This window comes from Carassius auratus, chromosome 17, assembly GCF_003368295.1.
Source record: "Carassius auratus strain Wakin chromosome 17, ASM336829v1, whole genome shotgun sequence".
Lineage (NCBI taxonomy): Eukaryota > Metazoa > Chordata > Actinopteri > Cypriniformes > Cyprinidae > Carassius > Carassius auratus.
In genome coordinates this window covers 22,771,289-22,797,345 of record NC_039259.1, presented here as the reverse complement: position 1 = coordinate 22,797,345, position 26,057 = coordinate 22,771,289, and the positions used below count along the sequence as shown (strand labels likewise).

The 26,057-nt window shown below is 35.3% G+C and overlaps 3 protein-coding genes across 5 annotated transcripts; 2 read left to right on the top strand and 1 right to left on the bottom strand.

Moving 5' to 3' along the window:
• Nucleotides 1-6,845: 6,845 nt before the first annotated feature.
• gpn1 (GPN-loop GTPase 1) lies at nucleotides 6,846-13,870 on the top strand. 2 transcript variants are annotated; one of them, XM_026286428.1, is made up of 14 exons: nucleotides 6,846-7,054; nucleotides 7,269-7,362; nucleotides 7,840-7,879; nucleotides 8,272-8,338; nucleotides 8,439-8,476; nucleotides 8,563-8,641; nucleotides 8,738-8,832; nucleotides 9,036-9,081; nucleotides 9,292-9,438; nucleotides 9,597-9,679; nucleotides 12,451-12,490; nucleotides 12,692-12,782; nucleotides 13,195-13,290; nucleotides 13,381-13,870. In XM_026286428.1, exons 1-14 carry the CDS (start codon nucleotides 6,872-6,874, stop codon nucleotides 13,470-13,472), a joined length of 1,191 nt encoding a protein of 396 aa, XP_026142213.1. In that variant the 5' UTR covers nucleotides 6,846-6,871; the 3' UTR covers nucleotides 13,473-13,870. The 2 variants fall into 2 exon arrangements, with proteins under 2 accessions (XP_026142213.1, XP_026142212.1); XM_026286427.1 differs by having other exon boundaries at nucleotides 13,186-13,290.
• A 5,680-nt stretch (nucleotides 13,871-19,550) lies between these two features.
• stmn4l (stathmin-like 4, like) lies at nucleotides 19,551-23,592 on the top strand. 2 transcript variants are annotated; one of them, XM_026286430.1, is made up of 7 exons: nucleotides 19,553-19,638; nucleotides 21,022-21,080; nucleotides 21,211-21,306; nucleotides 21,495-21,700; nucleotides 21,889-22,080; nucleotides 22,364-22,381; nucleotides 23,038-23,592. In XM_026286430.1, exons 2-7 carry the CDS (start codon nucleotides 21,068-21,070, stop codon nucleotides 23,044-23,046), a joined length of 534 nt encoding a protein of 177 aa, XP_026142215.1. In that variant the 5' UTR covers nucleotides 19,553-19,638; nucleotides 21,022-21,067; the 3' UTR covers nucleotides 23,047-23,592. The 2 variants fall into 2 exon arrangements, with proteins under 2 accessions (XP_026142214.1, XP_026142215.1); XM_026286429.1 differs by lacking the exon at nucleotides 23,038-23,592 and having other exon boundaries at nucleotides 19,551-19,628; nucleotides 22,364-22,586.
• Nucleotides 23,593-23,816: 224 nt separating this feature from the next.
• Nucleotides 23,817-25,043, bottom strand: LOC113117936 (interleukin-17F-like). Its single transcript, XM_026286836.1, has 3 exons — nucleotides 24,924-25,043; nucleotides 24,601-24,806; nucleotides 23,817-24,258 (listed from the first exon to the last, which is right to left on the bottom strand). The coding sequence occupies exons 1-3, from the start codon at nucleotides 24,966-24,968 to the stop codon at nucleotides 24,030-24,032; spliced, it is 480 nt and encodes a 159-aa protein (XP_026142621.1). The 5' UTR covers nucleotides 24,969-25,043; the 3' UTR covers nucleotides 23,817-24,029.
• Between the last annotated feature and the right edge of the window lie 1,014 nt (nucleotides 25,044-26,057).

Below are 26,057 nucleotides of genomic sequence, written 5' to 3'. Positions count from 1 at the left end.
TGACTGGTGAATGTGTGTGACTCAGCTGACATGAGCATCTTTCCCAGCAGAGGTGTGGTGCTTCGGCTTTTTTTTTTTTTTTGCAGAGGAGGATGAACTATTGTTCTCTGATTCCTCCTTTAGCCATCCATCTCTCACTTCCACACATACACACATATCACTTCCTACAACTTGTCAACTTGATATGTGAATCTGGATCACTGGTTCTCAGTTCACAGAGAGTTCTGTCTAGCCTTCTTCTTTCTTTTTTAATCAAGAGGAAAAAAACAGACATCAACCTTTTAAAATGGTACTGATATAAATGTACTGATATAAATTATTTTTTAATTTAGTGCATTAAACCCACTAAGAACTGTTGAATTTGCATATTTTAGATGAACTCTGCCTTTAAGTGCCATTAGAAAGTCTTAAATAACCAACCACAAACTCCTACCACCACACGATGGTAAAGTAAAAACACGATTGAATCTGAACCACCTTTAAGGGAGTTTCCTTTTTGTCAGATTTGTTCGGACTAAAATAATTACATTTTATGGAACAGGGTCTGGTGTAAAAGTGAGAAAACCTTTGGAAATAACATCCATGCGCAGGTTAGGATACAGTCAAATTTTCCGGCCCTCTCAAGCTCAGAAAATGAGATCCGAGAAACCCTTGAGACAAAAAAACGAGGGAAATCTCAGTCAAAACATTTCTATTTAAAATTAACCACAAAAAAAACCTTGCAGAGCACAGTGAGATGAGTGTCGTGTTTTTCTTTTGCTAAAGTTTGGAGAAAGTCCCTCTCTAGGTCTGCATCATCACTCCACATCTCTGCCTCGCCATCTGTTTGGATAGCTTGAGAGCTTCCTGTCTGTCATTGTAGAGGTTTTGAAGGTGCAATAACAGAGGAAGAGAGAGGCCATGTTGAAAAGCATGCAGCTTCTCTACAACATGCCTTTTCCCATCCGATCATCACGTGAGGGCAATAGTTTCATTGAATATCCTGTTTGATCAAAGTTTAAGTGTGTGAAGAGAAGGAATTATGGTTTCCTATGCTTTACAGGAATTTAAAAATCATGCTACATGCTGAAACTGATATTGAGGATACTAAAGCAGATGGCAACAAATGTGTCATCACTACAGGAGGTTTTTTTTAGGCGTTTCCGACAAAAATGCTTACTGCAAAACAAAAGGAATGAGTTAGCCAGAAAGAGATCTGCCACATCCAACATGGCTGCGGTTTGGATCTTTCATTGTACAATGAGATGCTGTAAACACACATACAAGCCTGTGACATTTCATGGTGACCAAGACAGTTCACAGACCACCACTGTCAAGATCCAGACAGCACACAATAAGAGCAACATAAATGTTCTAGTTGTGCAGATTTCCAAGACTTTGTGTGAGAGACATAAAGCAAAAATTTAAGTCAATGTACACCTATTATTCTCATTTTTGGCTGTTAAATATCATTCTCTATTCCACATTAGCTATGACACATTTGAGAACCAATGCCTTTTGCTGTCATTGATGATTTTTATATGTAAATGTGGAAGTGAATGAGATTCTGGAGCTTCAGTGAAGGGAAATGCACAGTATGCACACATACTGTTATTTGTAGTTGTGATAGTTCACCATATTGTCCTATATTTGTCTATTTGTCCAAAAAAAAAAAAAAAAAAGCAACAGGTTAATAAAAGTTTTTTGTGTGTGTGATGAGCTGTTGGATTTGGGGGATTTCTTGCTAGATAAATTGTTTTCAACCTAACTTAATTAAGAAATAGATTTTGGAGTTTTGTGTATAACAAAGGTATACTGTTTAATTAAAAATTGTGATTTATCCTGATTTATGTGATTTGTTTTTATTTTGTGTGTGTGTGTTCATGGTGCATACCAATAGCAATACTGTGAAATTTATAATTGGGATTCATCTTGATTTATGTCATTTATTCACAATATATATATGTATTTTCAATACATTTATAAATATTTATTTAGTTAGTTAGTATTTAAAGTAATAAAAATAATTTTGTAGAGCAAGTGTTGGACTTTTTTCTAGATTTGAAGTGTAAGTTGTTTAGCAGAAATATATAAATATAATATATAATGTCAGATAATTCCATATACTTTTTTTCTGATAATATATAATTTATGTTTGAAATATTATTGAAATATTATTAAGAAGTATTCAGTTATACAAATAATTCTTGAGCTTTGCCAAATGTAGAGTGTAATATTTACAGTATAACCCAAATTATTAATTTTTTCCGTGGAGCAACTTTTGGTAATCATCCGCTGAATTAAGACAAAGACTTGAAATGCTTTCAGATCCATTAGCATAAAGAGAAAAAAAATGTAACAGCTGCTCTGAAATGTGAAAACAACATTTTAGAAAAACATATGGAGCAGGTTTCTCATGAATCTGACACCTACTGTTCCATGGACGAGTGCCTCTCGCCATCAAGAGGAAATTACCTGTTTACATGTAAGGATATGCAACTAGGGGGAGTTCAGTATCAAATAGCACCTCTTAAGGAAGCAATTAGACATATTTTATGCTGTGATTTTTCAAAATGCTCAGGGTCAAACAAAATGAGTGCACACTATACACCAAATAAGGGTTGCTATGAAGACAAATGCATTATATACAGTGCATGAGCCTCCCTATGCAATGCAGGCATATTTCTTTTCATTGCAGTCCTATTACAGTTGCATTTGGCTGTTTGCCGACTATGACTTCAGTGCTTCCATCATAGCTGGGAAATTTTGGAAACCCCTGCCTCAGACATAAATATGAACTTGTTTCAATATGGAATATCTGAGGTTATAATGATGGGTGTTTTTTGTACCTTCTTTTGGTGTCGCTCCTCTGACATCATTATCGAATGATACCCAGTGGTGTAACAATTGAAAAATCACACACAGATTTGAATATATCGATGTTTCTGAACGCACTCGTGTGGCGAACCAATAGGTGTTTTCCAGGTGGTTTTAGGTTTATTTGTTCTTACTAGAGCCAAACGAATCCACACTCACACAGAATATATTGAGATATTCTGGTTTCTTGATATGGACATTCCTTCAATATAATGAAATAATATTTTTCACAACCAGAGAATTATATGTTATGTAATTTGTTTACAAAAAAATGAGCATCTAAATACTTTTTTTGAAGTACTGCAGGGTTATTAAAAATATATATAAAAACATTTCTTGTTTTAATTGAGTTTTAACTAAAAACGAATTAAAAACGATATGAAAAATACAAAAAATGACAATAAATAAAATAAAAATACAATGAAAAAATTATTTTGTAAAGTAAGAGTATAATATAGTACGTCAGTGATAATACAATTGCACTGCTGTTTGTGGAAAGTGTAAAATATTCTCTAAAAAAGCATGTTTTAAGGACATGGCCTGTATTGGATATTTTCATTGCACTGAATAAATCGATGTAGGATTTACTTGAAACAATTTTCCCTTAAACAATTGCTAGTAAATTGCACAAATAATTACAAATATACTTTCGAAGTAGAAAGACTTCAAAATAGTACTTTCTTGTAAAATGTCTTGTAAAATCTTTGTTTTATTTACAACTATGAAAACAAATTGAAAATCATATTACAATATGCTTGAGTCTATGACATTTAGCGGACTCATGTTGATATACGTCTGTTGTCTTTGAAGGTCTTTTTGAGGTCTCTCTTTGATCGCGGATTAAAGGTCACCGGCAGAAGCCTTTCATTTTCCCTTAGATTCTTCACTAGACAACATGTTTGCTTTCACTGTCTCCAAAATCTGATTAAACCGACAAGACCTGAGAAGAGTCCCGTAGAGGCCATAAGTCTGAGATCAAACGGAAACTGACATCACCTAAATGAGGTTTAAGTTCATGACCTGTAACCACAAAGTCAACCCTGCACGAGTGTCATGCCGGCCACAAACCAATACTGACATCCAACACTAGATTTATCACCGAGGCAAGCATCACTATTGCTCACACTTAGGTTTATGGGTTTCTAAAGCACATTGTGTTGGTGCTATATTTGCAATGACAATTATCACTATTTATATTTCTCAAATTTGTATTACACATAAATAAAACAACTGTCAGTATCCTCCATGCTTTATAAGGAATATTAGATCTACATGCAGCAGACTCAACTGAAATAAATGATAAGCAACAAAGGAATACAACATTCAGTCTCGGATTTCGTCGAGAAGTATCATCTTCTCCAATCTGGATTGCTCATAATGAATTCAAACCACATGCACATTTCATTTTCCATTACTCAGAGCATTACGGAAGAGGCTGGAGACCAGCGGGGGTCTCTGAAAGAAGCCATCAGTACAGTATCTGTCTCGCTGTAATCGTATGCATCTGCAAAGCACATTTAGAGTGCATATGACCTTTTAAACAAAGCTACAGATGCATTATGTCCAAAAGAAATCATTTATTTAATGTATTCATGATTTTCGAGGAGAAACTGCCAATATTGGATGGAACGTGGATCAGGTTTGTGTCCAAGGGAAAGGAAATTTATCTCAGTGTGTTAAACAAATTAAATATGCTCTCCATGAGAAAACAAACCACATTTGCTTTAAAAAAACTGAAATATTGTAATGTTTGTGTTTAAAACAAGAAGAAAACAATTTGCCAGTGGGCTAAATAAAATAAACAACATTCAAGATGTAGCACAAAATTTGTCTAAAACTATTTAAAAACAATTTATACAATTAAGAAAATAGCAAAAAAAAAACATCTCAGAAATTGCTAGTAAATCCACCCCATGCCCCCCCACCCTAAAAAGGAAAAAAAAAGAAAAAGACTATGTCACATATTATTTATAGTATTCTCCTGTCAAACATATTTATTTACAACTTTTTAAAATAATTTTTTACATTGTGTGTATATATATATATATATATATATATATATATATATATATATATATATATATATATATATATATATATATATATATATATATATATATATATATATATATTGTTTTTCAGTAAATGAGACATCGGTGAAACATGATTTACTTGCAGAAAATGTTGATTATCAACCTCAGGATGTCAAATTAATATTACAGAAATATTAATAAATACTAACTATAAAACCATAAAGATAAAAAAAAATGAAATTTTAAGAAGAAAGGGTTGCCAATTTAGCCTAAATAAATTTGCTGTTTATATTTAGATATTTTAACTGGAAAACAAGACAAAAGTTCAAGGTATCTGTATCTTGTATGAACAATGTCCATTATCTGAAATGTCCTATATGAACAATGCATTTTATTTTGAAAAATTATATCTAAAGATACTGTGCAAAAAACATGGTTATTTATGGAAGAAAGTAGATAATGGCAGGTCATGTTCTTGACATTTCAACTGAATACCAGCCAAAAGAGACAGAGTTCTCAATATGAGACAGAATGCATCCAGTAACAATGGTTCCAAAAGCTGTTACTGGGACAAACCCTTTCAAAAGATATACCTTTGTACCTTCTTTACCCTAAAGGATATATTTAAGTTCCAATGCTACATACCTAAAGTGTATATATTAGTATCTAAATTAGTACCTTTTGAAAAGGTACCGCCCCAGGCTTTGTATATGAGTATATGAACAACTCTTGAAGAGATCAGTAAACAATAATAAATCTGTCATCAGACTCACCATGAAAAGACTAGTAAGGAATTTTGTTGGTCAGTTGTTGATGGAGAAAGTGTGAACAGTTCTAAACACTGAAATATACTGGAATATATACTGACAGTACATCTGACTGGTTCGCAGTTAGTTGCTCTAAAAGTGTAGCATTTAGAATGCCTGCAAGCATACCATGTTTGATCTCATGTAGTCCATCTACTCTAAGAATATGAGGCAAGCTTACATAGTGTCTTGTAGCTTATCTAGAGCCACCAGCGCTGACACCTTCATGTAAAGAGCCTCTCATACAGACACGGCTGAATAAATCTGTTAAATAATACACACAGAGCACACTAACCTAGCTCTCTACAGTGATGTTTTTCTAGGAGTAAACCATCTGAAGGCCCTGTGCACACTAGCTGTTTGCCCTAGCAAGACTCAGTCTGTGTTAATGCAGCACTGACATGAGGAAGAGCAGAGCCGTATGGAAAAAAACACCAAGGGTTCATGTTTGTGTGGATACAGACAAGATATATAAAGGCTATTTTTAGCATATACAAACGGTGCCAGCAAATGCTTTAGATAATGGGAAAAACAGTAACAGGGAAAATGCATATGTCACGTTTACATATGGAAATAATACTTAGGTGAATCTCAGTTGAGTTATATTCCACCCCCAAATCAAGATAATAAACAAAACATAAAATTTTCTTGACTTAAGACATGAATTAAGCAGACTCCCATTAGTGTAATGTGAATGGGAAAAAAAAAATCTCACAGTAATGGAAATCATCCTGTCGAGAATCTTTTTTTAAAAAAAGAAATTGATACTAAAATTAGTACAACAAATACTCCTAATTTAATTCCACTTATATTCAGGAGGTTAATTGTTATGAAAATATATATATATAATAATTAATAGTCTGAATAACAGTAATTGATCATTTTATTATTATTATTATTATCATCATCATCATCATCATTATTGTTATTATCATTGTGTAATTCAAATACTAATACTTAAATTTTTTTAATTTGGGAAATAAAATTATCCAAATAATAATAATAAAAACTATTTGAATGTCTCTCATCCTATTCACAATCAGTCGCGTTTTATAAAATCAAAGAAAATCCTATTGAATCTGCTTCCATCTAGTGGTCGTGTGTAATAATGACAGGATGGTTTTCGGCATTTTACGCCAGTATACTTTACGGTTAGTTTCCAGCAGTAGAAGCAGCATGGCGACTGCAGCAGCAGATATTAGCGACGGAGCTTCAAATGAAAGTGATAAATGTAAAGAAGATGGAGATAATAACCCAACACCGAGCCAGAGTTCATCTAACGAACAGAGCACAGAACCGAAACCGGTGTGTCTCATAGTTTTAGGCATGGCTGGGTCAGGAAAAACAACGTTTGTGCAGGTAAGGCTGTTTTTATATTTTTTATTATGTAACGTTAACATTTACTCGATTAAAATAAGATTCTGTCAGTTAAATATGATAAGTAATTCTGATAATATTATCTTAACTATTACGGATCATGGAGAAATCCAAAACACATTAACTTGAATTTCTGATGGGCAATAATTATTTACAAATCAACGTAGCTTATATATAGTGTTTCTTGTTTTGTCAGAGGCTCACCGCTTACCTGCACTCCAAGAAAACACCTCCATATGTGATCAATCTAGATCCTGCAGTTCACGAGGTCCCTTTTCCAGCCAACATCGGTATGTTATTGTCAACAACTTAACCTTACTCCTTTTCTGTGCTGCTTCTCGTACCTGAGCGAAAAAAGTTCAAATCCAAACTACTCCACTTCATTATTTTAGTGATTTTACAAGTCGCTTATGACACTTAACTAATTTTTTTGTGGTTGTTAGCATATAATTTTTTTTTAATTCAAATTAGAAGGAAAAAGGAAATGTTAAAAGCCAAATGAGTTGCAAAAATGGATTTAGAAAATAATCTTGACGTTTTGAGAACATATTAAAAATCCAGAATGATTTGAGAGCAGTGCTTTAATATAACAGATTGGCACTGGAGCCAGGACCATGTCACAGCAGTGGAGTTACGCTTAGGGTTCATTTATTAATTAAATGATAAAAAAAATAAGATGCTTTTGGTTTTTATTGTGAATAAATGTTCATGATTGGTTGATTAGATTAATGTCAAAGATTATGTCTGATTGTGTTTTTTCCTTACAGACATCAGAGACACGGTCAATTACAAAGAAGTCATGAAACAGTATCCTTTCGGTTTGAAATGAGGCACCTTGTGCTGTGAATCATAATTGTCATGCATCATTTCACTGAAATTTGGATAGTTTTACTAAACATTTAAACCTTCACTTTACATCTTTACACAGCCCACAGTCATGGAAAACTTGAAATATTAGGGATATGTAAGATTACGATTTCCAGACCTGGACAACTTGCATATAGTAAAAAAAAAAGGAAATATGTATAGTTGGTTTCTAAATTTTTTTTTTTTTAAATAATATAATTATGCACAGCTTTTAGTGAGTGCATTCTCTATTAAATCATTTTTTAAAATCCTTATCCAGTGAATCACAAATGACTGGAAAAGTTATAGAAATTCAGCTTCATGTCATCCGCTTGTCTTTGACTCTAGTACAGATATGGTTTAGGGCCGAATGGAGGAATCGTCACATCTCTCAATCTGTTTGCGACTCGATTTGATCAGGTAGAATTGTATTTGAAGAATCCAGTAGATGGCACTTTTGTACACATTTATATCCACATACTTCTGTTTTAGCTTACTATTTCTGTCTCTCCTCTATTAGGTCATGAAGTTTATTGAGAAAAAGCAAAGTAACCACCAGTAAGTTTGTGTTTAGTAGATTTAGCTGATATCCTTGTATATTTCTTATTGCTACAGTCTCATGCATGAAATATTCTTCTTTGCAGATATGTTTTGATTGACACTCCTGGACAGATAGAAGTGTTCACATGGTCTGCATCTGGAACCATCATAACTGAAGCACTGGTCTGTGACTCTCACTCTTAGTCTGGTTTATTGTTACTTAGATATTTCTGCATTGCTTAATTTGGAGTGTTAAACAGTATAAAGTTTCCTTTCTAGGCCTCTTCTTTTCCCTGTGTGGTTATTTATGTGATGGACACGTCTCGAAGTGTAAATCCGGTCACCTTTATGTCCAACATGCTCTACGCCTGCAGGTCAGTGTCTCAGATCAGTTTTTTTATTTCTTTTTTATGCACTATTTTTGCAATATAAACTTCACTAAACATGTTCATGTTGTTTTCGAGTTCAGTGCATATCTTAGTGTTACATTCGACTGTATAATTCAGTGTTGACGGCAGGATGAAAGTTGTCATGATTTGTGTAGATCTTACCAAAATATCTTGTTTTTTTTCTCTAGCATTCTCTACAAGACCAAGCTACCTTTCATAGTTGCCATGAACAAGGTAATGTAATAATACAATGGTTTTGCTTAATGGTATTTTCTCAATGGCTTTTGCTGATAACTGATATCTAGAAAGCAAGATGACCGATATATATATTGGATGATACATACAAACAGTTTCTGTTCAAAGATTAAACAGCAGGTTTTATCCATTGACAAGGCTGTTGGTGGATAACACATGTAAACATGTATTCCTCTGCATCTTTATCAGACTGACATCATTGATCACAGTTTTGCGGTGGAGTGGATGCAGGACTTTGAGGTGTTCCAGGATGCTTTGAATCAGGAGACGTCCTACGTCAGTAACCTGACCCGCTCTATGAGTCTCGTCCTGGATGAGTTCTACACCAACCTGAGGGTGACTTCATATTCATCATATTCTCCACTCTAGATTTGTAAATCTAATTGCTTAGAAAAACATTCAGTCATTTAGTTATTATAAGCTAGCACCATCAGAGTTGCAAGAGTGTTTTGTGCCTTTGCAGGAGCGTAACGGACTCTCTTTGTGTCCTGCAGGTTGTCGGTGTGTCTGCAGTCACGGGATCTGGGCTTGATGAACTGTTCGTACATGTTGCTGATGCTGCTAAAGAGTATGAAACGTATGTATCCAGGGTGTCCGCGGGGTTTTAAAAAGTATTAAAAAGTGATAAATCAAAATAGTCAAATTTAAGGCCATTAAAAGTGTTAAATGTGGTCTCAGAGGTATTATTTTTTTCCAAATTAGGTATTATTTTTTCAGACTATCAGGTGTCCTATTCTGATTGAAATTCTATCTGCGTTCGTGTTAGTTCGTTTAAATATGGGCTTTAGCATATCTGGGCAGATAATCAAAGATCTTTCGTCTCCGTCTCAATGTATGTTTGATGCTGACGTCATATTCAGTGGTCGTTCGGCATCATCTCAGAACACTGCGCGCTCAACAGAAGTGGCTGGTTTCCGTTTTATTTTAGACTTGCTTCAAGGCATATCTTCAAAGACTGGACAACCATCGTCGTCTTCATGGGCAAATGCAAGTTTTCTAATAGATTTACTGATAGCGCTGTTTCTCACACATGCAAAGAGAGAGAGAGAGCGAGAGTCTTACCATGCTGAATCGACACGCTATATGTAAACTATTCTTTGTTGTCTTCTCCTGTCAAAATAACGGAGTTCATTTAGAATTACTCATATTCATTTTCGAACAAGCAGAAGACATACCGGTTTCTCTGGTAGTGGGTGGAGCTAATGCGCAAATGGCAATTTCATTGGCTGGCGCTGATTTAGTACCGTCCCTGTTTTGATTTCAGCAAATCAGTTTGACCAAACGCTTACAACGTGATTAATATTCATGAACCCAGCAGCTCATCAATTCATAGTGCATTGTATATACATTAGTATGATAGTAGAATTAGTAGTAGTATTATCTTTTAATAATAATTAATTTGATCTATTACTATTTTGTTACAGAAACCCTCAATAGCCAAAAATATCTTAAGCATCACCACCAGTCTTAAGTTCAGTTAAAATGACAAATATGCATTCATTAGGCCTTAAAGTAAATTTTACATAAGGGCATTGTGCTAGAAATATTACTATTATTTAGTAAAATGTATGTGATACTGCTACTACTGTTGAAAAAAATGTAAAAAAAAACTTTATTTTTTGAAGAAATAAATCACAATATTTCTTCCATGCTTTAATTTTAATAGCAAATCCCCTTTATTTACCAAAAATAAAATGTTTAAATTTCATAAATTAAAAGACAAATTAAATTTGGGTGAAACTTGTTTACTGTTTTTCATAATTATATAACTTGTAGAAAAACTTTAAACACAATAAGTATAAAGAATGGCATTGGTTTTATTTTTAGTGTAAAAAGTAATTTTTTTTTTAAATTAGCATATTTTTGTGTTTTGCTTTGGTACCGAAATTGGTACAGAGAACCGTGGATTTTCACGGCTATCGGTACCGAATATTGAAATTTTGGTACCGTGACAACACTAACAGGAAGGCTTATTGTTCGGTGTGTAAAAAAAACATCAATGTCAACTGGATGGGAGCTAACGCACTTCGGTCGCATATGCAATCCACTAAACATAAAAATGGAATGCGTGCTCGGAGAGAGCAGTTAATTCTACCAATCTCAGCTCGGCTGTACCTCCACCACCACTGCCGCAAATTCGTGGCGCAGTTTTTGAATCCGCAACAGTTCATAGAATCCGCCACAGTTCATAGAAGATGCACGTTTGTAATGCATCAACTTGCAATGAATGCCAGCCAGTGTGCTGGAACTATACATTCTCTCCATTGCAAATTTTATGTAGTTTGTTTTATTTTATTTACTAAGTTTTATTTACGAAGTTATTTACTCTAAATCTATTCTTTTTTGTATGTTATATATGTCAAAATCTGTGTAAATAATAGAAAGGTCGCTGATTAACACTTGCAATTCAGTGTCGTGATGGTTTTAAAAAATATTCTGAAGGTAGTAAAAAAGGTATTAAAAAGTAGTAAATTTAACTTAAGGATTGCTGTATATACCCTGGTATCCCAGCACGAAATTCAAACTTAGACTATTGACTAAAACGTTTTTAAACACTATAATAGAATATAAATGCTACTAATATAGCACTGTTTTCTACACTGAAAACACTTAGCATGGCCCAAGAAGCTGCCCTTCAGAAAGAATAAAAATACAAATATTCTTGGTCTTTTTAATTGGTGTCAAATTTAATTTGTATGGATATTGAATAAATTTTACCACTATAAATATATATATATATTTTTTATCTAGCTAGATATGATCAAAAGACATCTATTTTAATAGCACTTTCAGTTTTGGTATAATATTATGGAAATATGGTGCCGATTCATTGTAATGTTTATTATAATGATGTATGGGTTGTTAACCTGCACCTGTTTTCTTACTGCACTGGTCACAGTACTTTACATACATGTATTTGTTCATAATGTACATATAATTCCTACATTGCATTCTTATTTATATTTTGTACATACTCTGATCAATTCTGTATATAGCAACTCCACTGTACATTCTGGTAATACAAGGTAACTACATGGGGTAGGGTTAGGTTTAGGGGTAGGTTCAGGGTTAGTACCTAGTTATTACATAGTTATTGTAATTACTATAATAAGTACATAGTATGTACATGAGGAACAGGACTGTAAAATAAAGTGCTACCCTTATATGTATACTATACTATATTCTTTCACTTCTGGTTAGATGCTAACTGCATTTCATTAGCTCTGTACTTGTACTCCGCATAATGACAAAAAAGTTGAATCTAATCTAAGGACAATATAGATTTATGTTTAAAGATGAATGATTGCTTTTTTATGCAAACAGTTGATGTGTTTTAATGTCTTGCAGCGAGTATCGCCCTGAATATGAACGTCTACACAGAGAGTTGGTGAGTAATCGCTGATGTAGGCTGATGTACTAGTCATAAATCAGCCGCCCATTCCACAAATATCCTTCCAGCACTTATTAAACTATATATTTTTTTGAAACTATATAGATGTTATTTCAAAGGCAAATAAAAATGTCATTTTTTCGTTCGATAAGAAAAGGTCAAGTCCGACTGTTATGAATGTTTTCATCTCACACTCAGGCTGAAGCTCAGAATCAGAAACAACAGGAGCAGTTGGAACGCCTTCGGAAGGACATGGGAGCAGTTTCCATGGAAACAGCAGTTCCTACCGGTACATTCATTCAGAACGGTCACGTCTCTGTTCATTCAAAAAAAAAAGACATTTGAAAGTCATTAATCAACTTTGATCTCTTCACATATAACGTAAGATCTGATATTTAGATGAGATCACAAAGGTGTTTTAAATTTGTTTAGAAAAGTGAGTGGGCTGAAGTTTAGGGTTGGCAAGATTTTATTTTAAGAAGTCTGGCTGCATTCCTTTGGTCAAAAGTACAGTAAAAACAGTAATATTGTAAAATATCACTGTTTACTGTTAAATGCATCCTTGCAGAATAGAAGAAATATCCTGTTTCGGCATTCATCTGGTCTTTGAGAGTGATTCGTCATTAGCATTGCATTCAAAATTGATACATGAACCCTTATACACTGGCACATCTGGTTATTTTATTCTTCAAAAACCCCAGATCTTGGTGGACCCAGTGACCTCATCTTTAATCGCGGGAACCCTGATGAAGATGAGGAAGACGCTGACAGTGATACCGATGACATCGATCACACGGGTGAGGATGCTTCAGATGGTTCTTGAAGAACCATAATTGCTGTCACACCATGGAACACACATGCTTATGATGTCACTTTTCCCCCAACAGTCACAGAAGAAAGTAAAGAGGCCGGTGCTTTCAGCACTTTTCTGAAGGAGAGAAAGGATATAGTGCAGGTGCGCAACAGGAAGTCAAATTAAAGGCAGGAAATGGTCACTATGTTTGTATACTGTTCCCCATCATTGACCTTTCCACATTGAAAGACTCTAAAATAAGTTGTTATCGCTCACTTGTGGCTACTTGCTCATCCTTGTCTGCGCTGAGATTTCAGAACTGCAAATAAAGACATTTGTGTTAGAATATAAAAACAGGTTAAGGATGTATAAGCATGTTTTCAAGAAAAATGTCAGAACATAACTTATCTTTTGCGTAATATATTTATGTACACTCTACAGTCTTAATTGGCTGTTAATAAAATGTAGTATTGCCTAACAACCTGTAACAGAACAAAATCTGCAGTTTCTATTCTGACTTCCTGTACCTTTAAAGTTCACGTTTCTATGATGGGAAATAAAATATTTTTTATATATATACATACAAGATCTGCTTTGCTGTGAACTTTCTGCTGTGTCTTTTCATAATGCTCTTGGAGTAAGAAGTGTTCAGCGTGTGCTGAGAAGACGGGTGGGCAGTAGTGGATTTGAAGCCATATGGCAGAAGGATCCTGTGGGTGTAGTGAGACCGTGGGATACATCTTCACGCCTTCATGAATTAAGATCTTGTAGACCTTCACATGTGTGAAATACCACTCGGCCAGACCTTCAGCTTTCAATATCTTTGAATGAGAGTACTGGAGAGGTAATGAAAAGTCAACTTTTAGAGGAAACGACTTAAACATTTATTTACTGTTCTTTTGTTCACTGTATAGATGCTAGAATGACCTTGATTTAATAATTTGCATGCTGAAATTGCAGTCAGCTATTCAATCAGCTAAGTGCTGTTTTAAGTTTGGCTTTTAGATATATAGATGGATAGATCTTTTTGGGCCAGTTATTTCAAAAAAATATCTTGTTTTAATTACAAACTTCTCAAAGTAAATTGATCTTTATTTAAGAATCTTTTAGACATTTACATTTGCAAACGAGACAAAATAACTGAGGATGGACTACCTTGTGTGATCAAAATGTAAAAGTAATTTCCATATTCTAGTGGTTAGGAGCAGATGTTAGAACCTGTTTATTTTAATAAGATTATATAAAAAGATCTGTTGGCAGCTGTATTTTTTAACTTTATACATTTAGAGGACATTGTTGTATTATGTGCCCTTCAATTTATGAATTAAATTATTAATGTAATTTAATAAAACCTGCAAACAATAACCTGCACACATATAAGGATTTTTTTAAATTGTGGTGATTGATTGTCACTATAGGCTACTTCAAGACTCATTCATTGCATCATTGATTTGTATTTTCTCAGAGGATTGCTTTAATAGTAGTCGTCTGTGCTTTTGAAGACATTGAAAGGTCATATTCTCACTGCCAAAAGCTCCACTCGGTGCAACTGCAGACTCTTAACTTCAGTCTGTAAGTTTCTAGAATAGAGTAGTCGTGAACAGATGCGTGCACGCTTTGGCTGTGTGGGTGACTCATCACAATCTGAGGCGTGTAGGTTGTGTGGCAAACCTAACAATGGCAGATGCCTTTGGATTTTCACAGAGCGTGAGTCACTATGTGGTTGAGTTTACCAGCGCTCAGTCTTAACACCACCCTTGCATGCTGCCACCACACACATACACATACAAATTCTCGTTAGCCAAACATAAAAGGAGAAAGGATGAGTTAAATGGAAGCGGGAAGTGTCAGGACGCCTACTATAATTGCATGCCTGGGAGGAAGAACATTGCCTGGTGAAATGCAAAAGTCAGTTATAACTGGTTTCTACTGGTCCAATGTTAACGGTCAAAGAGGTACAGTATTTCGTAATTGTTCATTCATTGACACCACTGCACTGCTTGGATGGCAGTAATACTGTATAATACTGTACTGTGCATGCACTTGATGGCCAACAAATGCTTTCCAAGAGAGGAAAGAATAGAATCTGTTACTATTGCATATTGGAACATCGGAATGACATATTATTATTATTTATGTGTATAGTGCATTCATGTGCATATTCATGTGTATAGTGTGGTATTCAAGGAATACTGAATAATATTATGCAACCATTCACTAGGATCCATTGGTGAGCGAGTGATGTATGCTAAATTTTTCCAAAACTGTTCTGATGAAGAAACAAATGCATCTATATCTTGGATGTCCTAAATAAAACTTCAGCAAATTTTTATATTAGGGTGAACTAGTCCATTATTAATGCATGCCATTGTGGACCATTTTAAGACCAAACTACAAAATCACTGCCAAGAAAAAAAGACAAAAATTTATTCAAGTGCTACACTTAATATTAAGTGTAATACTTCACTGTATTGAAATATCAAGTGCTACATTTAATAGTACGTATGGTAGTATGCTATTCCAAACTTACTGATTATGTGATGAAAACAAAATAAATGGATGCCATTCACTGAATTAAACATACACTGAGGTCAAGTGGCAACAATAATAGCATGTTACTGTTTAAAACACTCATCATGATACTGCATTGCTGCTTCACATACTATTTTTAAAAAATAGCAAGTGCTGTTCAGTGCACCATATTCCATTTTCAACATACCTGAAGTCTTTATCTTTTTTTGACTGTATGTGATGTCATCATCTTTTGTTCTCTGTTTATTTCTAGTAAACAGCATGTTTATGTAGATTTTGTTGACCGTAAGTCCAGGCCTGAGAGATACTGACATCCAGAGTTAAAAGCCATGAGTCATGCAGCACGCGACCATTAGAGTGATGTCATGTCCTGAGTTTAGAGCCTGCAGATATGACCTACTCTCCCATCACACTGAGCAGAGCGCTTCGCACCTAGAATAAAGAATCAGATCACGTAGAGCTTTGACTTATACGTTTAAATTCGAAATGCTTTACAGCTACAAATGATACATAATGGATTGTAACATTTGGACATGTGGATTGAATGTCAAGGCTGCAGAAGAAAAGTAGAGTTCTAATGCCTCAAAAATAAATTGTACATTTATTGCAACATAAATCGACTTAGTATTTAGAAAAACAACACTTGTCCTAAGAATGTAATTTAGCAACAAAAAATCGACATTATTTAGTTGACCTTGATATATGCCACTGTAGACAGTTTTGAGACCAAAATACAACATCACTGCCAGGAAAAAGACAAGCATTTGTGCATTTATGACTCAAAACAAAGCAGGACTGTGAATTATTCATTGTTTTGGTCTGTATTATTCAAGAGGGGTGTGTCAGCATGAGCTCATCACAATATGTTCTAATATAATTTAGCTGGAACACCGTAATATTCCTCTTAAGCAAAGTGTTCCCATCAGTCATTCTGCCACCAGTAGACTGATGTGTTACTGATGTCAGGATACTGAACTGCAGCTGTGCTTTATGTATGTGTATGTGTATGTATAAAAATGATTTAGAAAAATGAAAAGTATTCTGTATAAATCTCTTATGTTCCATTATCACCAAATCTTGAACTTAGTCTTTTTGTTTTGTTTTTCAACTTGTTTTTGAACAGTAAAAAAGCATTATTTGTGGATAATTTACACAGTTTTCAGATAAAAACTATGATCAGTTCCAAAAAGAAATGCAAAACCTGTGATAACTGAACAAAAATAAGTTGACAAAAAGACTGCATCCAATATTTGGCAATAATATACAATATTGAGAATTAATGACATCTTTTTTGTAGGCCAGAAAAAAAATATATATCCCAAAACGTAAAAAAAAAATTAAAAAAAATTGCGTTGCAAGTTTTTTTTTTTTTTCACCTGTATGGCTTGTGCTTGTATGCATGATTAGCTTCATCATCGTCATCATCCTCACTGCTGTCAGGTCAGATGTGAACTGGAAACTGCATCATTCTGACTTGAGAATCCAGCGCACCGCTCCTGATTGGCTGGAAATGACATCATAGCAGGGTTACCAGAGATGATCAGGCTTTCCTTGCGGGCACATTGTTTTCTTTCAGTACATCCCCCACCCTTATTTTCAGTCCCTCGTTGTCACTCAGCAAAGGATTTTGATGCACCTTTTGCATACAATTCCCAGTATGTGTTCTTTTTTGTCCTTCATGTCAGTGTGAATCAGTTCCATGACCTCGTTTGCTGCATTCTTTTCTCTGTTGCCATGTGAAAAGGAAAAATCCTGTATCCTTGCACACGACTCTCAACCTAGCAGACAGCTGGATGACATCATCGCTAGAGCACTGCTGTCTCCCCTCCCCCTGTGGCCCCCTTCAGTGATCACATCCAGCATATACGAAACCCAACACTCCCCTCCAGTTTACATGGGTGGCACATACATGCGCTTATATAACATTTTAATGTATTATTAACTGCAAAAAAAATTATTAATTAATTAAACTAAACAAATAATTATGCAGGTTTTTATTTTGCATTTATCCATGTGCATTGAGTTCCATTGTTCTATTCACTTACATCTTGGTTGGAGATGTATGGCAGGTAATTTAGTTTCGTTTGATAGTGTAAGTGCCTGATGTGAGTGTTCTTGAAGCCACTGGGAAGTAAAGTAGGTACAGTGTGTTCTGTTCCGCCATATTCAACATCCATATCAGACCGCTGGGAATATTTCCACCTCACCTGAGAGACCTCTAAACTGCAAACAGGTTCAGATAAGGGCCTTATATGGATGCTGAAATCATCAAAGAGTACCCTGCACATTACTGGCCACATTCACACAGCAACAGAATTACAGTTGCCAGTCTTGTATTTCATTAAAGGGATAGTTAAGCCCCAAATGTTCTTTTTTGTCATCATTTACTTAGCTTCATGTTGTTCCAAACCTGTATGAGTTTCTTTCTTCTGTTTGAATGCAAAAGAAGATATTTTGAAGACTGTAGATAACCATTTGCTGGTAGCCATTTACTTCCATAGTAAAAAAAAACAAAAAAACATGGAAATCAATGGCGACCACACTCTCAGAAAAACACGCTTCTGTGCATTTAAGTTCTCCATTCTTTACCGAGGTATAAAAGCTTCCGTCGGTTAATTAAGATTTAATAGATGAAGCTGCGCCTCAACTGAACTTTTGTATTTTCAAATGTGATACAGTTCATACAGACTGTATTCAAGCCTCTATAATACAGCAACGTGCAAAACTGCGAAGTCTTATCACATTTGACAATACAAAAGTTCAGTTGAGGCGCAGCTTCATCTATCAAATCTTAACACACATGAAGGTATGTGTATGAAAAGGAAATTTTGAGACTCAGTGCGGTTGTCAATCTAAAAAAATCAACATTGTGAATAGAGCCTTTTACAAATCCCATACTTAAATGTCATAAACCTCATGAAGAAACTATGAACTCTTGAAATTAGAGATGCAACAGGCATATATTAAATATAATCTTGGTTGTAAAATCAGGTTTTTCTTCATAAAAGGAATGCAATGTTCTACAAGCTGTTTTTGGAATTGTTAAAACACCAGTAATTGATTTGGCACAGGACCAGAGCAACAGATGGGCCATTGACAGACTGTTCAAACAGGCCCAGTCTGCCCGTATCCAGACGAGCATGTTGGCAAGGTTACTGTGTCATAGTCATCAACAAGACTCCAGCCATGAGTGAGTGAGAAGATGACACATAAATCCCTGTCCTCCTCCGTTTTTAGACATGACATTTCGAACAGCTCCCCAAACCAGACAGAACTGGATTAGCAAATGATGCTGCACGTAATTAAATTCAAAACTGAAATGAACTAAAAAACTAATTAATGGATTCCAAGTCTTTATTTGCTAAGGAATGACATGTAGGAAAGCAAATGAAATAATCTTTGTGATATTTTTAATAGCTCCAAATAGCCAGTTTTCCATTAAAAAAAAAAGAAAGAAAGAAAGAAAATATACTAATATTATTCAATATTTCTTAATTATTTTTGTTTTACCACATTTAAACATTTAAGAAGAAATAATGTTTTCTCTGCATAAAGCTGCAGAATCTATGCTCTTTCTTTCTCTGAAACCAGCTTTCAACAAAGAGTTAACCACCCCCTATCTGCACTCCCAGGCATTCTGGCCCATCAGGAGCCTGCATCCCTCTCGACCAATCAGAGTGCTAGGAGGTGATGTCATGCTTTATCTAGCAGAGGTGGTGCTGATGCTGCTAGGCTGAGCATCCAAACAGCAGCAGACTGTCAGACTGGACGTCAGGGAAAGACTCTGACAGAAGATCACAGCACACGGCGGTGAGTTAAGGTAATATTGTATATCATAATCTGTTTTTTGTTGTACTATTCTTTTGCAGGACAAAAGGAGACTGGTGATCTGTTGGACTAAAGTTTTATTCACTATAGAAAGATACAATAATTCTATTTTTGCTCTGTTTTTAATAGTTTAGTAATCTAGTTTGGCATTTCCTTAGATTATGTTGTAATGGAGATTTGCATGCTTGCAAGATTTAGAGCATGCAGTCGAGTTTATCAGCCTTTTATATGTGCATAAATGCATATATAAACATGATTGTTTTGGTATTTGCGACTGTAAAGTGTCTTAATAGCATATCAGAATCAATTTAGAAATTGGTCTCGTGATATTGTGCATGAAATTACATTAGTCTAAAGAAAAGATGTGCATTGCATAGTGTAAAGTGCATATTTGTACAAGGTGAAAAATACCTTTGTGGAAAAAGTGCATTGCTAAATTTAAAAAGGCAATGTAGGGCAAAGTGTGTATTTGAACACACAATGGACTTAGAGGTCCTGCAGTGAGCGTGTTAGTCTGCGCTGTGGGTGGTACTGAGAGGTGAGATTATATAGTTTGTTGGTGTGCAAAAGGCCACAGCCCCTTCATAGAGCAGCACTTCCTTTGCTTTCAAAACAACAAGCGTTTATTCCGATCAGAAAGCAGTGGGAGGTTAAAAAATGACTTGCTTTGTGAGCTACAAACAAATGCATGTAAATTTTTTATTTGTCTAATGTAAATGACAATGCTAACAGGGTTGTCTACCAAAGCATGCATTATTAATTATATTTCAGCTATGTTGCTGGCATCAATAAATTAGGAGGGTTTTCACTTTGTGTGCATACAGTGTGTAAGAGAAGATGATGCATTGTGGCCTACAGAATCAACAGGTTTGCCTTTTATGTTATCAGTTGACCCCTAAAAGTTTTTAAATGTTTTAAAGAATAAGCCTATGCATTGAAAATGTCAGAAAGTTTCAGAGGTGTTAGCGGGTGCAGCAATCGTGAGCGTGGGAAATGAGGGGGCAAAGCAAGGGCAGAGGCAGGATGAACAAGAGAGACTGATAGAGAAGGCACGTAGGTTGAGAATCGTACACCCTGAACAATCCTAATTCATTCATGCTGTCTTCTGCGAACGATTGCCATCAAGTATATTACGGGTGAATTTATTTGCTACCTATTTGTTTTGTGAATTTAAATAGATAAAGTATGTATACTACTATGTGCTTAGATAAAAAGTGCTTTTTTTAGTATAAAGGTTTGATTTGTGCTTATTATTCACAATCTGCATTCGCTTGTGATGCTAAACCTTTATGCGACCTTTATGTGAGGACAAAGACATCCAGAGGAATCGATTGACTGTGGTTTCTGATTACATCATCGTTTCTCTCTCCTGTAGGATCAGCTGAGTTTGAAACGCCTCAGAGGACTCAGAAGAAGGAAAAATGACTCTTGCAGGTGCGTGTACATCCAGCTGCTCGTTCGCATGTGAACTTGCGAGTGTTTAATGGAGCTGAAGGAATGATGTGTGAGCACATGGCATCAGTGATGATGTTACCTCAAAATAACTCTGTCTCTCTTTTTGCAGCATACAGAGAGAAGATGAAGGAGCTCCCTCTAGTGTCTCTCTTCTGCTCCTGCTTCCTACCAGAGCCTCGCGAAAAGCCCACCAAGAAAACACAAGGTACCTCAAGTCACCTTTAAAGGTGTTAATCTTGCATCGTTTCAGATAGATTTCCTTGTTTTTACATATTCCAGTGAGCTAAATGGAACATTTTACTGTATTTACAATCAGTTCTCAATTAAGTAGTTTAAAATTAGTTGCATTAGCATATATCCTTCAAATCAGTCATTGTTGATTTTCTGTTGTAGATGTTGTGGACCTCAACCTGGGCATCATTAAAGACATGGAGGTGATCGAGCTAAACAAGAGGTCATCGGGCCAGGCTTTTGAGGTCATCCTCAGACCTCCATCCTTTGACGGTCAGAGGGAATTCCATCCCACTTTCCCACCTCGCAGAGACCCCTCACTGGAGGAGATCCAGAAGAAACTGGATGCAGCCGAAGAGAGAAGAAAGGTAAGGAACAGAGATGTTTTTGTGGACGATACTCTCAGTATCAGTTAGTTAGCAATTAGTAATTATTCAGTTTTAATAACTTTAGATTAAAAGATCTAATATTTATATTTTATTTTAATATAATGCAACTGTACCGATAATGGATATGCTTCTATTTGAGTCTCATATAAAATGCATTGTCTCTGCAGTGTCAGGAAGCTGAACTTCTGAAGCACTTGGCTGAGAAGAGAGAGCATGAACGAGAGGTGGCCCAGAAAGCCATAGAGGAACACAACAACTTCATCAAGATGGCCAAAGAAAAGCTGGAGCAAAGAATGGAGATTAACAAAGAGAACCGGGAGGCCCACATCGCTGCCATGCTGGAACGTCTTCAGGAGAAGGTACAGTGGATTTTGACATCCAAATCCAGTTCCATTTTAAAGGTGCAGTGTGTTATTTCTGCACAACTAGTGGGACAAAATGGAATTGTTAGATGTTTGTTTGAGCAGCCCAACATAGTAATAAAAAGCACAGTTGATGGCATGAGTTTAGGGCGAGATCATCTGAATCAGTTTTGCAATTTCATTTGGTGCCACTAGGTAGACCTTTTCAAATCTTAAACACTTTAGAGTTAATTGGGCTATTATTTAATAGTTCTTCTTCTTTTTTCTTGTGTTTTTCCAGGACAAGCATGCTGAGGAGGTGAGAAAAACAAGGAACAGATGGAGCTGGAATGGCAGTAGAATGATATGAATCAAGAGCATTTCTTGTCCAGAATTTTCAAGAGAATCAACAAAACAAGGCCTAGCTAAGAAAGGCTGTTTTTTTTTGGAATTGGAAATGATTCGAAGGCCTATCATATGATATTTGAAGAGAAAGATTCTTCTTGTCTGCTGCCAGGCGACGCATGGATTGGATCGTTAATGGAAATTGTTGTTTTGCCGCCAAACTGTGTTCATGAGTAAATATCTATCCCTATAGTCTTTAATAATGGCTTTGCATGTACTGATGGGATATATCAATAACGAACGACAAAACAGATGTGTATTTGTGTTGTACTGCTGTGAATTAGCTGTTTGTAACAATGTCATTTAGTGTGGTCATTTGTACTTAGTACTGTAGCTTGGCTTTGTATTTATGTGTCTTAGTTTGTGTTGGTTTCTTGAAAGGATCATTAGCAGAATAATTGTTAGTTACCTGACAACAAATAGTGTATTAAATAAAAGTGGCCGATATCAACGTTTTAATGCTTGCATGCCGTGATACACATGATAAAACTTGTGAAAAGCCATTTGGTGTGTGACCGTGTGGTTTTTGTCCTGTTATTAATTGCTATATCTCTGAACTTTATGTTCCAGGTGCCTTGAGATCTTCTCACAACACATGCTGATCATATCGGAGACCATTCACCAAAGGACTGTCTATCACGCTGAGCTTATTAGCTTGGATCATAAGAGATTAGGACTCTGAAACCAGATTATGATATCGCTATATCATTGTGAGGTACGATGGCCATGTTGTCAGATGAACAGAACTGGCCGGCCAGCAAAGATTGTGATGGAATCTTTACTACCTTAATCTGAGAAACGCAGAGACGTGTTTGTCTCTGCAATGAGCTTGTATGCCATTAGTGCCACAAAAGAGTGAATGTGAGTGGTAACTTTGTGTGTTTCTGACTATTTGGATGACGTTTGGACGGTTTCATGTACTTTGCCCCTGTGGATGCAGTCAGTTTGTCTTCTGTTCTGTCTTTAAGGCTCTATTTTTTGGTCAACTGCTCAAGCTTTTGCCGCTGTACATATGTTCACTTGCCTCATGATCAGCTGGTGTCTGATTTGGCTATATAATTCTGTACAGAAATTGTGATATATTTTAGAGGCCGAGGGAATTAAAGGACTGCTGGTATAGTTTTATCCTGGTGACTTTCTCATTATTGATTTTTTAGTTTTTTTCCGAAATATAAAAAAATAGACCATCAGAACAATATATATTTTTCTTATTTATTGCATCAATCCTAACATTAAAAGTCAATAAATAAATACTTAGTACAAAATAATTAAAAAATAAAAATCCAGTGAAAATAAATATCCTACATTTGAAAGCACATGACATAAATACATTAGATTATTAGATGGATCAAGTCGGGTGAAGGGTTGAACTTGAATTGTACTATTGGCAAATATATAATCCATAAAATATCATGAACAAATATATATCCTACATTTTGCAAACATGTATACAAGATAATAAATAAATTATAAAGTCATAAGTCTTAACCCTTACGTTCTGGATTCGTATTACACTAATGATAAAAAGATAAAAAATCTATAACTCCATCAGGTCCCACATTTTAAACTTGTTGTACATTTGGACGAACGCAGGTGCATCCCACTGCAATGGTTTTGTACTCAAGTTTTAAGGAGTAGTTCTGCTTTTCTCCTCGAATTTTCCTCAAGACCATGATTTGGGTGTAAATGGGTTTGGAATGGAAATCCTCAGCGCCTCCTAGCAAACATCCAGTCAGCGAACATTTCGCCTCTGCGATGCTAGAAGGGTACAGGCTGTCATCATGTGTAAACCTATGAAACAATATGAATCATGTGAAATTTTAGGTAAGCGGGTTGCAACAGTCATATTCTACACAAAACGTTGTATGTGGATGTGATACTGAAATCACATCCAAAGTTCATCTTCATCAAATCACACAAAAATGAACATTCCATAAAGAACCATTTCGGGTTCCGCAAAAAAACTTTTTTTAGTGAACAGTTCTTAGTGTGAAGAATATTTTAATAATCAATAGAACCTTTTTCCACAATAAAGAATATTTTTGTGGAATGGAAAAGTTCCATGGATCATGAAGTTTCTTCAATAAAAATAAAGAATCTTTCTTTTTAAGGGTTTATAAGTCAAGGTCTTACGTGTAGGTCCATGGAGAGATGGAGTCGTTGTTGATTGGATGGATCGGGTTGGCCGAGGATTTGAACTCAGGATCCAAGATCAACCGGTATGATGAGGATGGAAGGGATTCTTCTGATGACTTGTGGTTTGCTTTCTTCTGAAGAGGTTTTGAAGGTGCCCCCTCAGCTCCAAGTGATATTAAAACGAGCCCCATCATACAAGCCACCTGTGAAACACAGACATTGTCATTTCAGACTCAGTCGTAGTAGCATTGCGACTTGAGCAGCAAAAATCCTTAGGAGATAGTTAGCAGGTCGTCTTCGAACATTTCAGCAATACTTACCATGAAGAACTGGATGTGTAGCGCTGATGACATAGTTGCATTCATTTGACCTCTGATGTCTTCTGTCAGTCTTAGGTCTCGCTGCTCTACATTTGAAGTGGTATGTGCAGTTTATATAGAGAGGCCTGTTCGCGGCGGTGTAGGTGCACTTCCTGTGATGAATTCTACCCTTTGATGGTATTTTATGTTGTCAATTTCAAAGTGTCAGCAAAAACCACTTTGAGTGCATTGTCACTACAATCACAGTGCTATTTTCATTTCCCAATATGTGGCTGACAAAGGGGTTTTATATACAATATTTAAACTCATTATATAATAAATAAATAAATAAATGCATGTTGGTAGAGATTTTCTCAGAACTAACGTCATTTTACCACCCCATGGAGTTTGATGCCACCACAGGAAAAACAATTAAAAAGATAATCTCCACTTTTTAACCCACAATTCTGACTTTTTTACTCACAATTCCGGTTTTTATATTTGCATGCATTTCTTAGAAAAAAAAAGGCAGAATTGTGAGATACAATCTCAGAAATCTACAAAAAAAATCAGAATTGCAAGATTTACAGTAAACTCAGATTTCTGAATTTTTTCTTGCAATTTTGAGTTCATATCTCACAATGATATAGAAGCTTGATTCTGCAATGGAATAAAAAAAAGTGATTTAAACTTATCACCTCACAATTTTCTTGCAATATTTAGTTTTAAATATCACAATTCTCACAATACTTTACTTCTCAGAATTGAGACTTCTTCAGATTTTTTCTTCCCAGAAGAGATATAAATATATGTATATCTCACAGTTCCAACCTTTATCTCACAATTCAATTCATTTCTGACAGTTGCGAGGGAAAAAAGAAATTCCCAATTACAATTCTTATTTTTTGTTTCATGGGTGAAACGTCCTTCCACACTTTTCTAAGCCTGCTATTAAATATAACCAACGGGACATATTTAGAGGATGTATGAAGTCATTGATGTCATACACATTCCTCTTATATTTTACAAACAGAAAATTATTTTTGAATAGATTTTGGTCAAATATTTAGTAACTCTTTTTATTTCACAGAAATGCTATTTTGTTTGATATTTCGTTAATGCAAACATATTCATACATTTTGTGTTTTTGAAGTG

Coding starts and splice junctions, on each gene's coding strand:
- gpn1 (XM_026286427.1), top strand. CDS start 6,872: ATGGCGACTGCAGCAGCAGATATTAGCGACGGAGCTTCAAATGAAAGT. Junction 8,339..8,438: donor TTGCGACTCGATTTGATCAG/GTAGAATTGTAT, acceptor CTCCTCTATTAG/GTCATGAAGTTTATTGAGAA. Junction 12,491..12,691: donor AACGTCTACACAGAGAGTTG/GTGAGTAATCGC, acceptor TCTCACACTCAG/GCTGAAGCTCAGAATCAGAA.
- stmn4l (XM_026286429.1), top strand. Junction 21,701..21,888: donor CAGCCGAAGAGAGAAGAAAG/GTAAGGAACAGA, acceptor TTGTCTCTGCAG/TGTCAGGAAGCTGAACTTCT. Junction 22,081..22,363: donor TGGAACGTCTTCAGGAGAAG/GTACAGTGGATT, acceptor GTGTTTTTCCAG/GACAAGCATGCTGAGGAGGT.
- LOC113117936 (XM_026286836.1), bottom strand. CDS start 24,968: ATGAATGCAACTATGTCATCAGCGCTACACATCCAGTTCTTCATG. Junction 24,807..24,923: donor TACACATCCAGTTCTTCATG/GTAAGTATTGCT, acceptor TGTGTTTCACAG/GTGGCTTGTATGATGGGGCT. Junction 24,259..24,600: donor ATCTCTCCATGGACCTACAC/GTAAGACCTTGA, acceptor ATTGTTTCATAG/GTTTACACATGATGACAGCC.